Here is a 15,280-nt window from a genome sequence, read left to right on the forward strand (position 1 = left end):
AAAAAAATTGACACCTGATAATTCAAAATTATTAACGTGACACATTTTCCAATGCCATCTATACAAAGAGTGTTTTAACTCAACTTCTAAGTTTATACACTTAAAAAAAAATAGCTGCAGATCAGGCTATATACAACATATAAAACATAAATGTTCTCAGTTGTTCAAATGGTACACAAGATTCCACAATAAAATTATCCACAAAACCAAGATTTCTCTTTTCTTTTTTTAAGAAAAAGATTTATTTATGTATATAAGAACGGGGGTACAGGCCAGAGATGTGGGGTACTGCCTGACCAGTGCTTTCCTGGGGCAAGTCATATGGCTTTTCCAGTGTCCCTGTTTTCCTTTCCAGAAGGACCAATTCCTTATTCCTGAAGACAACAAAAATCCCTTTTTTTAAGCAAGTTTTTTTTTTTAAATGCTAATAATAAAGTACAGATAAGCACACTGAATTCTAGGTCAAGTTTGACCAGCTGTCATGAACTACCTATGCCACAGAAGCTTTAAGTTCCTTCCATGTAAAATTATAGTATTTAATTACATTCTTGCTAAAATTTCCTTTTATTACTAGTGTTCTGTGATGACTTGAAACAGGATAAAGGTCACTTTTTTTTTTTTTTTACTTAACTTTCATTGAATTAAAAAACAAAGGCATATATAATAGTCAATTTAGGCTTGGAGATGTAGGAAGAATTCAAATACAATTGACATATGTGTCAAAGAAAACTTTAGTTCACCCTTAGGGAAATTTCTTTGTATGATCTGAAATGAAGATGGGTTTCTGGGATGAAAAGAAGGGAAGAGACTAGGCCAGGTAGGAGGCTATTAGGATGGTTTAGGTTAAAAAGATGATCATAGGGCCCTCCCAGGTGGCACAGCGGTTTGGAGCACAGCACTGTGGGACTGTGGCAACCACTGCAGCATGAGTTCGATTCCAGGCCAGTGAGATGACCACATGGCACAGCACACCTCTCTTGTCTCACCCGCTGTCCTCTCAGCAGTATACTTCAGTCTATCTGCCTGTTCTGCTCCCAACTCTCTCTGGTGAGTCTTGTCATTTCCTGCACCTCTGACCTGTACCCCAGTTCTGTGTGCTGTGGGCATAGGTAAATATATCTTTAAAAAAAAAAGATGACTATAAATTAATTTGGGTGGTAAAGTTAGAAATGGTAAATAAAGTTCTGTAAATGAAAGCTTTTGTTTTCAGTCAATGTGTTGTTTATAGAGCTTAGAACAGTGCCTGGCACACAATAAATACTTACTAAGTGATGAACAGATTTGTGTGAATGAATGAATGGGTGGAAACTCTTGATTGGAAAACAGATTCTATGTATTTAATATACCTCCTATTCTTAATGTTTGAAATGAAAGGTAAATAAGACAAGAATATCTTTTTGCCATTTTTAACTTTAAATATGCTGTCATCAGTGTCTCTATTTTACAAAGAACTTCATTTATTCCCTAAATTTGTGACTATCTGCATCTATTTTCTACTTAAACACTAGTTGATAAAGATTTCAAAAGCAAAGGAAGTAAGTTTCTGGGAAAACTGCCAATATTCAATCAAGCTTTGGTACAACTCCAATCTAGGGATCTGGCATTTTATTGTTAAAAATTAGTTTATGCTGTAGTCTTCTGCCAATATTTATTATTTTCTACACTCACATAAGAATAACAAAAAGGTCTAATAACTAATCATCTTTCTCTGATGAATATACTGAAAAAAATTATGTGAACATATTTCTTAGGAAAGACTGATAGGGAAATTACAAATTCTATTTTGAAGCCTATTAAAAATCTGTCACATGAATTGTAAAATATTTTTAGAAAGCTAAAATATTTTAGTTCAATTTTATTTTAATTTATATAGTTTAACTTATAAAGCTTTCTTGTAGTGAACTTTAGTTTATAGTTTAACTTCTCTGAAGTTTGAGTACCTCTCCACCATGTCTTGTAATAACCAACTCACATTTTCATCATTGCACTTACCATAGCGAAAGAAATTACTTGTGTATGTTTCCTTTTTTAGACAGTATACTTCTTGAAGGCAGGCACTGTACCTTATTTATACAAATTGTTTGCTGAAGGAATGGCAGGATGAAAGTATGTGACCAGAAAAACTGCATTATCCTAGAGTTCATGACATTTTATGTCAGCAGAAAATTGCTCTTTTATTTGAAACAACTTCCCTGAATATTTTGTTTCTGTCTATTCACAAGAAGCTGAGGCAGAGATGGATTGACCTTATTCAGAATTATGTCAAAAAACATATTAGCAATTAGCAATAGTTGAGCTAGTTTTACTCAGGCTACCTAAAAAGGCAGAAGAAGTCAGAAGACTCAGGGAAAATGAGGCTGAACAGAAGGGATACTGATTTGACAGTCTATCATAGGAGGACAGTGACCAGAAAGACTGGGCTAAAACACAATAAATTGGGGCCCTCCCTGGTGGTGCAGTGTGTTAAAGCACAGCACTAAGAAGCTAAAGCTACATCAGCGTAAGTTCAATCCCCGGCCCCGGAGGTGACCCACATGGTGCAGCAGACCTCTCCTGACCCGCCCGCTGCTCCCCGCAGCAGTGTACTTCATCAGTTGGTCTGTTCTGCTCCCCACTCTGTCTCTGGTGAATCCTCTCATTGCCCCTGCACCTCTGGCCTATACCTCAGTTCTGTATGCATAAACAAATAAATCTTTAAAAAAAATGGTAATTTAAACCTAAGAACAGTTGGGTTTAATCATTTGCTAATATGAGCTTAATATGTGCCAGTCACTGAGCTGAGATAGCCCAATGAAAAAGGTACAGTCCTGCACTTAAACTTAAAATTTATCTCCTAAATTATTCATACATTTGCTTTTAGCCACTGCAATTGCATGGCTTTCTGAAACCCACTATTAAATTTTCTTTTCCTGTAATGTAATAATATTAGTTTATTCATTTGGTGATTCCAAATATATAATAAAATTTGCCTAACATCGTAGGACTCACATCACAACGCCTTAAGGAATATAGACAAACACCTTTAACAATGTTTTGGCCAAAGTAATCAGAAGACTAGGATAAAATGTTAAAATAGTGATACAATGGTCCTAGCTAATCAAAAAAGAAACCCTGAACAAGAATTCAGAATGAGAAGAAAATGAAAGGATGCAAACACATTTGGGAGAATAAGGCAATGCATTTTCTAAAGTCTTAAGATTAAGCATTTCAATAAATTAAAAATAAATATTAAAGAGCAGAATGATCTCAAGTAAATGGGGAGCTAGAGAGTTATTCCACCCACCTTCTGGAAATAATTGTAATCAAGTGAATTTATTGTTAATAAATAAAAGTCACATCATTTTGGCAACCCTAGCCTGCCTCTGAGCTCAGGACTGAGGGCCTTGTTGGCTCTTCCTACCATTACTGGAAATGGACTGTAGAAGAGATGATTCCAGTGCTGACAGCACAGCTGAGGGCACTCGGGCCTGGAAACCCAAAGGAAAACATAGCTACATGGAATATCCAGAGAAGGGCAGGTGAAACGATTATACAGCTAACTACAGAATTGTAAAACTATCTTAGTGTGTCTAGTCAGGCACTAATTTTATAGATATCCTGAGATGATTATCCTCATTGATGTTAGTTATACTGTAGGTCTGTAGTAGTGTTTTGCTTTTAATAAATAATGAAAAGCTGTGTGCTCTGAATGACTCATGAATCTCCATGCCTTCCACAAGATGCTGTTTTTTTGCCTTTCCAACTTTACAAGTACCTTGACTGTGAAACCCCTATATCACAGGGAATTGTTTTAATAAATAGTTCCACCAAAATGGTATAAAAATTCATACTGACTTATAGTTATCACTAAGACCACACTTTTCACTAGAAGTGGTGGGAAACATTAATTTCTTCCAATAAAAGCCAAGTAAAGACTGTAAGAAGGTTGTATGGAAGATACTGACAGCTCAGGAAAACCTGTTGAGATGAATATGAGAATCATGTAAAAAAATAATTTGTATTTTATAGTCAAAAAGTGCTCTAACATTATTCATAAATATCTATTTTAAATTGAGTGCATCATGTTTTACGATTACTCTGAGTTATACCTTCATGCTAAGATGTGCTGAACTTTCCTTTCTGGCATATTTTCTTAATCCTAGAAAAACCACTTCAATTGAAAACAGTTAATGTTCTCACACTTTTAATTAAAATAGCAGACTTCCAATATTAATGTAACAACCGATCAGTTATATTAAAAACTAATTGAAAAGTCCATCTGGAATCCAAACTCTTGTTTCTAGCCAACACAGCATGTTCTCTGGGTCCAACTTAACTGCTTTTTGGCAAAAATATAGATACTCAGTGGAAAGAGAAAGAAAACTTTAGTTTTTAGGAAAAAAAAGTGTTACATGAAGGTAACTGATTGGAGGTAACCAGCCAACTAGCCAACTTGAAGAAACATATTTTTTGTTAAAGATGTTAATACTGATTTTTAAAAAATGTGGAGGTAGATAGAGAAAATGGGCTAAGAAAAACGCGAACCAAAAATCTACTGGAGAGAATAAGTAGTTGTTTCTGGTGAAGTTTGTTTTTGCTGTCTCAATTTCAATCTAGTTTCCAGAACTGGGTTTTTTGTTTTTTTTTTTTTTTTTTTTTTTTTTTACTTTATTCTCATGTTTATTCATCTCAACAGGCTTTCCTGAGTTGTCAGTATCTTCCACACAACTTTCTTACAGTCTTTACTTGGCTTTTATTAGAAGAAATTCATGTTTCCAGACACTTCTAGTGAAAAGGATAATGAAGTCACTATCTGCCATCCAAAAATATATTTGTTTCCTTGGTTTTCATGAAAACAAAGTTCCACATCCTCTTGCATACATGACTGCAATGACAAGAATAAAGTACACATCAAACAGACATTAACTTAATTACTGAAGAAGCAGCATTCAACATTATTAAGAGCACATGTGTCAAATAGGGCTGGATTTAAGTCCTACCTCTGCCAATTAATAATTGTGTGGTCTTGTGTAAGTGATTTACCCCTTTTATACCTTAACTAACTTACTGTGATATACAAAACACAATACCTGTTTCAATGGGTTTTTAAGATGAAAAGAAATAAATCTCAGGAGAGGCTAGTACATCTCATGATAAAATAGTTGCTATTAATATTAGTAGTAATACTAATTCACAAAATAGATTTCCGAGGAGATATAACTTCATGTTACTCAAAACTCAAATGTCTTAATATCTTATAATCTGCATAGAACTGCTGAAAGTATAGTGGATTCAGTATCAGAAATTTCATATGTCAATCCTGCCATCACTCTAAGTGAAGCTGAGCTATTTTCTTAGATGTCTGAGCTAATCCTAGATTTCTCACTTACAGAATAACGTGTCCTTGCCTTGACCATAAGAGTATAACTATCACTTAAGGGAAGGACTGCAAAGATGAAGAGGAGACCCTAGGCTATATTAAATGTGAACTTTTATCCAACGTTCTTCCAATATGAATTCATTTCCTAGGAAGTAACTGAGAGTAACTTATATGGTTCAAAAAATGAACCAAAGTTAGTCAATTCCATAAAACAGTTCACAATTAGCCTGAACATTCTATGCAACAAAATAAGACATATAGACAGTAGATGAAAAGTTGTCCCCAGCCTATTATATGGAGAAACAATTGAGGCCCACATTGAGTCCTCATGTCCATTTCCTACTAGCACTTGTTATTTAAAAAAAAAAAGCTGCATATAGTTTCCTTTAACAAACACACTCTGGAAAGCAGAAAACATTCTCAAACTATAAAATCATCTCCAATCTTTCAACACTGTTCTGAACTGCTGCCAAATCACAGTAAAACATGGATGCTTTCATTTAGAAAACAATTTACATTTAAAAAGTATTTTCATTTAGAAAGTAATTTCAGTTTCTAAATAGTTCAACTAAACATTATGTTCAGAGAATTTAGCTACAGCTGTTAACTGGTAAAATAGCAAGCTCCCTGACTTTTATAGGATCCATTTCTGTTAATAATAGAGCTCAGTTTTCAAAAGGTTAATCATTAAGAAGTCTGTAAAACATAGTCAATTCATGGTACACTTTAACACTATTATTTCACTTCACTAGACTTATTCAGACCAAGAAAATGTATTCTTCTTTAGCTTTTTAAATACTGATGGGCCAAGACCCACATAAAGCATGCACAGGCCTTCTATATTAGGTATAACTTAAAAGGTAAAATGAAAAAAAAATTTAAATTTTCTCTGTAACTATATACACTGCTACGCTATACAATAACCTCTCAACTATTACTTTTTTTTTCTTTTCTAGACAGCTAATTTCATGAACCACAGGTACCACCTAACTTCAAAGTAATGATTAGCTTTTCCTCTCAGGGTAATTCTTTAGTATGCAACAGCAATGTATTTGATTCGTTTATTTAATATAAAATAAAGATAATTTTCAAATTATGTTTTCTTTATTTTATGGCCATTTGTGGACATCAGTTCCTCAAAGGTATACTTAGCAATGAGAAGCATAGTGAGTGGATTAATCAAGCAGATCTACGATTGTATAATAGAGACCAATTCTAGTAGAAAAGATCACCCTGCAGCTTCATGTCTCTTTGGGAGCAGCTAACAACCTCAAAAGTGTGACCAGATTTTAAAACTGCTAGAGTGAAGATGAATCTGAAGATCCTAAGAATGATGGGGTAGGGTGGGAATGGGGGGAGAAATACACCAGGAGATCAAAAGTTTTCCATTGTTTTATAATTCAGCCTTTAGCAGGGGGTTCTGAAGGAGAGTAAATGAAATCAAGATCATTTTCAAAACCATATAAAAGCCCAAGAGCCACCATTTATTAAGGCCTCCTACTGGTCTGGCAATGTATTATATGGATTATCTCATCCCATGTTTTCTACAACTCCTAAGAAATGAAGTATCATCTTCCCATTTTATAGCTCAGTCAACTAAAACTTGACAGAGATTAACCAACCTACCCAAGATCAATGGGACCTGTAAAATGTCAGCTGGGATTTGGACCAAGTAGTCAGTGCTTGAATACCAGCATAAATCTTCCAGGAGAAAAGCTCTATGGCACACTATGACACCGGCCCAGCATATGATTTACTGTATGAATGATATCCACATCAAATCAAATATTGTCAATATTTTGGGGCCTTTAATACCTTCATTTTGAAAATTTTGTGTATTCCTTACATTTGCATAAAATCAGCAACTGAGTGTTGGAAGGTGAATATAGAGGGGATTTGTAGCTGTGTTAACCCAGGAAACTGCATTACGTATTTTATGAAAATACGTAAAGCAGCTCTGTTAATATATACATATATATATTTTTTGCTTTAGAAACTGTACATAAGCATGTAACAATCAGTTATACTAGTTTCTAACTTCTCCTTTGTCCTTCAGATTTCACATATGTTTACATATTATGGCATAAATATGTACTAAAGTGAGGACACTTTAAAACAGTAGTGTCTTATTTATAACCAAGTATACCTCACTTTAGACATATCTATGTGTAAAAGTGACTTTAAAGTCATTAATCAGCTAATATAAGTTACCTTATATAATAAAGACTATTCTTTCATTGAATCGACTTTCTCCTACATGTGAATTCAGTGAACGATTTTCTTTAATTTTTTGTAAGACCCCCTCTTTCTTGAGGTACCTCTTTTCCTAGACAAGGACAGCATCCTAATTCATTTTGCTGCAAAAAGGCATTTAAAACATTGATTTTGGGGTCAATTTCAAAATGAGATCTTCAGAGTTACAGAGCTCTCAGATTCATTTAATATCCAATTACATCAAAGTAAAATGACATCTTACCTTATCTCCTGGCCTACCAGGGGGCCCCATTGATCCAGAGAGACCTTGATCACCCTAAGGACAAAAACCAGAAGCTGGATGTTATAAAAAAGGAATTGAAAAATAAGAATCCTCTTAATGCAGTATTTTATCTTGAACCTCAAGATCTTACTGCATTTTAAAATCTTGCTCGAATCCCACCTCATTTCAGAAACTTCAACATTTTCTGAGGCTGCCAGCCCTTATCACTGTAGTGCTGAAAACGTGGACTGTCCTACCCCACTTCCATGCCCCTGATCCTTTTTCTCTGACTTTCTTTCCTCTAGGAATCCTCTTATATCATCCCCCCCACCCCAGTCTCTTTGTTCTTAGGTTTACCATGTTTTAAAATCTTAAGCTTAAAAATTCTAGAAGAGATGCCCTCCCTGGTGGCTCAGTGGATTAGGATGCAGCACTCCAAGTTAGCTGCAGCCACTTCAGCATGAGTTTGACCCCGGCCCCAGAGGTGACCCACAAGGCACCGCAGACCTCTCCTGACCCGCCCTCTGCTCCCCTCAGCAGTGCACTTTGTCCATCCGCCTGTCCTGCTCCCCACTCTGTCTCTGGTAAATCCTCTCACTGCCCCTGCACCTCTGGCTTGTATCCCAGTTCTGTATGCATAAATAAATCTTAAAAAAAAAAAAAAAACCTTAAAATTCTGTTAAGAGCTTTGTGAGGCAGATAGAGAGGGTTCAAGCCTGCCCTTTCTGTGAGCCCCTGAAGCCTGCTGGTCTCACATCTGAAGACATAGGGCAGTGGCAGGCAGGGCTTGGTTCACCTGAAGCACCTGGGGAAGGGGAACTTCCACTTGCAGGGCTGCACAGGTATCTTCTCCATTGTAGCACTTGGAGGTCATCAGGGTAAAAATGTGAGTTCAACGTGTGGTTACCAACAACAGACACAGCTTCACCTGTTGGGAGTCATTCTGTCCCACTCTCCCCCAACTCTGCTGAGGGTATGTGAACCCATGTGAGTGATGGGCAGGAGTCGCTATGTGGGTAAAGGTGTGTGGAGACGTAGTGAATAGACAAGGAAATGAACGTGTCAAAAAGGGATGGGGGACAGTTAATTCAAGGTGCACTTCTGCTTTACCTTTCTCCTCTCCTTCTTTCCAACATTTATCATACTTGCAAAAAAGTATACTTAGGTAATAATCCTAAATGAATTCCTTAGTGGTTACTTATACTCTGCTTTTTATTGCACTTAGCTGTCATCAAATTAAAAATCAGAAAAGGATATTTCTGATCATTAACAATGGAGTGTTTTCCCATCTGTTTCTACATTAAAAAAATATGAGAATAGTAACACAATACTCGAATGGGCTAGGGGAACTTACTGTTAGTAAAAGTGATCTTTGTGTTCCATTAAAGCCCCCCTAGTGATCCGCTTAGTGGAAGCTGTATGTTGAATGATCAGCCCCTGAATTTCTTCTACTGTTTCATCACTGATCATATATTTATTGCAAAGACATCTAAACTGTTAAAAATTTAAAGATTATTTCTCAATCTCCCTCCACACTCACCAATTTAGTGGTTGATTTTATTTTATTCAGATTGTATGTATGCAACCAGTTCTTGTCTTCTAGGTATACCTGAGTCCATTTAATATAAATTCAATTTCAAAGAAATTTTTAATTTTTGCATTTTAGAAATTTATCTCCCTACTTTAAAAGTTGGGCTGAGCTTATGGTAATATTCTATGAAATGACAATATTCTATGAAATCCTCTATCTTACTTAATTTCTCCTTTGTAGTCTCCTTGGTGAATAGGAGTGATTAAAATCTTTTAAAAAGAATGACACAATTAACTTGAGGCCTAACCCTCAAGTTAAATGACTCTACATTATATACAGGTACTGCAGAATCTGAATTCCCCTATACTTTTACAGCAACATCACAAAGATAAAAGTAATACTTTGATGTAAATATGAATGTTTAATATGGGAAGTTTATTTTAAAAAGACATCAAAACAGGTGGGCCTCTAATTTCTAAAGTTAAAGAAAGCAAATGTCCTATATTTTGAAAGATAATATTTGTTTCTCAGACTGCAGGGTTTATCTCTTAAAACAATTAAAGGACCAATGAAAATACTGTGTCTCCATAAATTCTACTTATTTTCCACCCCCATTTTAAATTACTTAGATTCAGCAAACTCAATTCTATTATAACAATAAAATTCTTGAGATTCTAAATTAAAACTTACTTGGAGAACTTACTTGTTAGTATACTATCTGCAAAGCTTATTAATAATGTATGACTTTTAGATAAACACATGCCCTTTGCAGCAACATGGATGGAGCTGGAAGGGATCATGCTTAGTGAAATAAGCCAGAAAGAAAAAGAATAATACCGGATGGTTTCACTCATAGCAGGAGCATAAAGGACCAGGGGGAATAATAGTAATAATAATGAACAACAATATACCAGACATTTTACAAGAGTGGAGTGGGAAATGGGATCAAAAATGGGGGGAGGGAGTGCTCAGGACTATGATGATGGCACACGGGTGAACTGGTGATGGGAAGCCCACGGGGATTGCAACTGAGATGGAAAAAGGCACAAAACGATGTAAAAATAAACTATAAAAAAAAAGACTGGTGAAAAATATGACTTTTAAAATTTTACACATTACTATTAGCCAACTCAAAGATCAGATTTCAACCCAGGAACCACCAAATTTTTTTTTTCAGCTTGTGAATGCATACCACATAAATGAAAACATACCATAGTTGTGTCACATTTGTCAAGTGTCTGTCTAAATAAGGTTCCCCTGAGGCATTCCATCAAACTCCATTTGCATTTAATTATCCTCATTGCAAAAGTGCCCACTTAATAAAGATTTTGATTCTACGTTTACTTTAAAACCATTTTGCTGTATGTTTATGTATATGAGCATATAATATAATAAAATGAAAAGTATTCTGTACTAAAAAATCAGGAAACTTAGATGTATTATTAACTGCCATTTATTATCCCTGAGTCATTTAAATTTTATCAATTCCTCCTCTCAAGTAGAAGACAAGATAATTATGACTGTCTCACTGTTACTGCGGAATTTATGATAAAGTATATAGAATCCTAAATAAGGTGTCAAGTGGCACTGAAATTTATGTGCATGTCTACTAATAGCAACAATTTTGAAGGTAGGACTACATCTTGCTATATTTTTTTTGTCCTATTCATCCCTAATTGGCAGATAATACAATGGTAGCCACATTAAATATTCAAAAAAAAGTGTAAAAATTTAAAGGATAAATTAGGCTGATGATATAATTATCTCTTCAAATATCCCTTCCTTCATTAAAATCTGTTATCATCTATCTGATATTAAGTAAAACTGACATTTTAAAAAAGACAAAAATGATGTTTAAATGCTTGAAATGTTTAATTTGCAAATAATTACCTTTTCTCCAGAAACAGCTTGACCTGGGGAAAATCCTGGATCTCCTTTGGGGCCCTAGATAAAACAATTATAAAACACTTGTGAAATATAAATTACTAATATTTCTCACCTGTTTAGTTGTATATACCATCAGATATTATGCATATTATTTAGTATTATAATTAAATTGAGATAGGCAAGAATTATTTTTTAATGGATAATAATTTTTAATGGACCGTAGTTTTAAATGGTGAGAATATTCCTAGCCATTCCCAAGAATAGGCATGCTTTATTACTACTATTAAATACATCCAGAAAATCATTTAATTTCATTAGGTCTCCCCTCTCCTACACTTCCTTCCTCCTCAAGGTGCTATTATAAATGAATTCCTCCCTATGTCGGGGGTGACAAACTGGTAACACAGGAATGGATAGATTTCAATTTTGGATGCAACTCTACCAGTTACAAATTACGTTACTTGGTTAGATACTTACCTTTTTGCATCTCTTTTTTTGCTGTGCAAAAAAGGCAAATAAAGTCTACTCTGAATGGTATTCTTAAATGAAAGGAAACTAATGAGATGTTTTACATAAAATAATTATGAAAGACTACATGTTTGCAATATTAAATATTATGGTTATCATTCCTTATGATATCAATATCTGATTAATGACAGTAAGCCAGCTTACTCCTTCAGTTTCACACTTGCTGAGTGCCTAACATGTGACGGGTACCAGGTGAGGTACAAATACAAAGGAAAAAATAAGTCCTGATCCCTACACTCAAGAAACTCAGAGTTACATAAATGAGAACTCCTTTTGCCAGAACAGAGCTTCACTAAGGTCTTTTTACATTTTTCCTTTATTATAAATACTAATTGGATTATAAAGGTATAATGGGAAATAAATGGGAACCAATCTAGAATATTAGCAAAAGAGTCTTTATTCTAGTAATTTTAAAAATGGTCTTTAAAATAGAACATATTTTTGTGCTTCCTTAAATTATGTTTCATTCATAAGAGCCACAAACTGTTGTACTTCACAAAAAATAAACACGGTATTTCTAAAATAGCATAGTAAAAATTGAGTTTTTACTAATAGCCTACTCACCTCATAAGAATCTCATCCAAGAAAAGGGAAATAACATTTTATTAAGTGCCAACTATATGTAAGTATTCTACCAGGTAATTTATATGCTTTATTATCTTTTACCTCATATAAGGTATCTTCCCGTGCTAACTTATTTTTAAGGCACATTAATCCAAATGTATATGTGTAAGGATTCTGTAATAAGCTGCATTTCCCATTTCAGTTATACCTTTCTAAACTTGAACACCTTGATCTTCTCTTTCTACAGGTAACCCCCTTATGAAATGACAAATAATTTCTTGACCAAATACAGTATGACTATTTTTTACAATTTTCTTAGAGACCAACAGTTCTACCTTTGTTATTCTTACTAAATAATAATGAGAAAAAGAAAATAGCTGGGACTGTATTACACTCTAAAATCCTTTAATTGAATAGAAATTTTATTTATTGTCCAGTGTTTACTTACACACTAAAATTTCCTTTAAGTTAAATAATTAAAATCATTAGATTTCATTGATTTCCATATATTGCCATCAAATTTGACAATAAAGATTTTGGAATACCAAGGCAATACAACTGACTTTACCAGTAAGTATATAATTCAAAGTGCAGTAATTTTTAGAGGAACTTACATCTGTAAGACTAAGTCAGTTTTGTTGGAGAATGATATTCTGGAGAAGAAAGTGACTCTCACTGTTCCAGGCTGGCTTTAAAAGTAAAAGACCTCCTCTAATGTCAGGAAAATCCTGAGATGCTCATTAGCAATAACTTACCTTCGGACCTGGTAATCCAGGTAACCCAGGATTCCCATGTGGTCCTGGAATACCCTGCAAATGGGAAAAAATAATAGTTAATTCACAGAACAGATCCAGATATGAAAAACAGTATGTAGGGCCCTCCCTGGTGGCGCAGCGGGTTAAAGCACTGCACTAAGAAACTAAAGCCACTTCCGCATGAGTTCAATCCCCGCCTGCCCCGGAGGTGACCACATGGCCAGGCAGACCTCTCCTGACCTGCCCGCTGCTCCCCTCAGCAGTGTATTTCGTCTATCTGCCTGTTCTGCTCCCCGCTCTGTCTCTGGTGAATCCTCTCACCCTCCGCATCTCTGGCCTGTACCCCAGTTCTGTACAAATAAATAATCTAAAAAAATTAAAAAAAAAAAAACAGTATGTATTACCATGTTCAAATATACTACCTAATACAACTTCATTAAAATAATTGCTACCTTTCTTTTTAAATAAATTTCTCTATTTTTATGAGGTCTTGAGTATTCCTTATCTTGGAACAGAGAGCTACACTAATTATAAAGCAGACCTATGACTTCTATGCTTTGCTCCAAAACTGTATTTACCTCTTAATACCACTGCACAATGTTTGGTGCCATTTCTAAAAGCTGTGCAGAGTAAGAAACCTAAAAAATATTACAACTGTTTACTTGCAACAGGCATTAACCCCTTCTGCACCTGAGGTTTTGCTTATGTTATTATCTAGTTCCCCCTATACCTCCCAAATCATTCTGCTGTCCAATGAGACACCACTCATTTTTGAAATCCTGGCTACATCAACACTGATTTCTCTTCCCTATGTCCAATTGCATTTCACCTGGCTGATTAATTAACAAGCCTGTATTTACTGAATACCTATTATGTAGAAATGGTATTAGTGTTTTCTATTTCTTATTACTAATCCTTCTAGTGGTCCTGCAAGGAAATTATTTTCACTCCCATTTAAAATGAGGAAATTTAGGGCCCTCTCTGGTGGCGCAGCAGCAGGTTAAAGCACAGCACGGAGAAGCTAAAGCCATTTCTGCATAAGTTCGATCCTCACCTGCCCCGGAGGTGACCCACATGGTGCGGCAGACCTCTCCCGACCCGCCTGCTGCTCCCCTCAGCAATGTACTTAGTCAATCTGCCTGTTCAGCTTCCCACTCTGTCTCTGGTGAATCCTCTCACCGCCCCTGCACCTCTGGCCTGTACCCCAGTTCTGTATGCATAAATAAATCTTTTTCTAAAAAAAATGAGGAAATTTAAACTTATATAACCAGCAAGTAGACAAATTAAGATTCACCTCCAGAGAGCCTGCCACATCTCCAGGGCCCCTATACTCATCTGGAGTTGGGACCCACCTCTGTGTTCTTCTGTCCTACCACTATCTTAACACAGAACATGTTGCTAATAATTAGTTCTACATATTTTTTAAATTATGAGTAGAGATTTTTTAGAAAGGAGAGGGTTACCAACAATTCAAGTATTGAAATATTTAATCTAGCAAGATAAAAAACATTAGATTCATGGCCTGTCAATTGTAGTCTTCAAAAGACAAATTTAATCTAGAACATGGAAAAAATATGAAGATTAAAAAATGAGCTGTTGACACAGATGTAAGGACAATGGCTATAAATTACTATTTCATAAAGCTCAGCAGTACAAGTAGAAGTCTGGACAACAAAGTTAGGAAATATCAATACAATGAAAAATGAAGATTGAAAAATGGGATGACCTGTTGATTGTTTCCAAATGGGAACTCTAACAAGAAAAAAAATAATGCTAAGTTGCACATTTTAATCTGTAACTGGTTGATTGGAGATAAAATTATGAACAAATTAATACAGTCTTGCACAGAATACTATGTCTTCCTTAAGAGAAGTAGAATTGGAGATATAAATTTTTTTTGAAGGGAAGAAATTAGGGAAGGCACTGTATGGAGCAGTATGTATTTTGTGAGAAGTGGAGATTCAGAACCTAAAGGTCAAGGGAGAAATACTAATGCAGAGACAGATTTTATAGAAAGATAGATTCAACAGTTCCAAAAAGCTGGCTCTAGGTCTCCATCCAGGGAGATGGAAATGGTTTGAAGGCCAGTGGACAGCATTTGGAAGACACTATTGAAAGATTATTATGGTTATCAAGTATAGAGAAATAAATTTAAAATTATCACCAGTGTCCAGGAAGCA

General features: G+C 35.1%; 1 protein-coding gene across 9 annotated transcripts in view; it reads right to left on the reverse strand.

The window, feature by feature from the left end:
• COL24A1 (collagen, type XXIV, alpha 1) overlaps positions 1-15,280 on the reverse strand; it is a 247,039-nt gene that overhangs the window by 198,652 nt on the left and 33,107 nt on the right. For all 9 annotated transcript variants that reach the window (XR_001145261.1, XM_012722607.1, XM_012722606.1 and 6 more), the window contains 3 exons: positions 13,101-13,154; positions 11,257-11,310; positions 7,836-7,889 (listed from right to left, as the gene is read on the reverse strand). Coding sequence is in view for 8 of the 9 variants with exons in the window: in XM_012722607.1 (XP_012578061.1) it covers positions 7,836-7,889; positions 11,257-11,310; positions 13,101-13,154 (162 nt within the window). In the remaining variant the exon portion in view is untranslated. The remainder of the gene's footprint in view (positions 1-7,835; positions 7,890-11,256; positions 11,311-13,100; positions 13,155-15,280) is intronic.

Source organism: Condylura cristata, unplaced genomic scaffold (assembly GCF_000260355.1).
Source record: "Condylura cristata isolate star-nosed mole 26May11 unplaced genomic scaffold, ConCri1.0 scaffold00008, whole genome shotgun sequence".
Taxonomy (NCBI): Eukaryota; Metazoa; Chordata; class Mammalia; order Eulipotyphla; family Talpidae; genus Condylura; species Condylura cristata.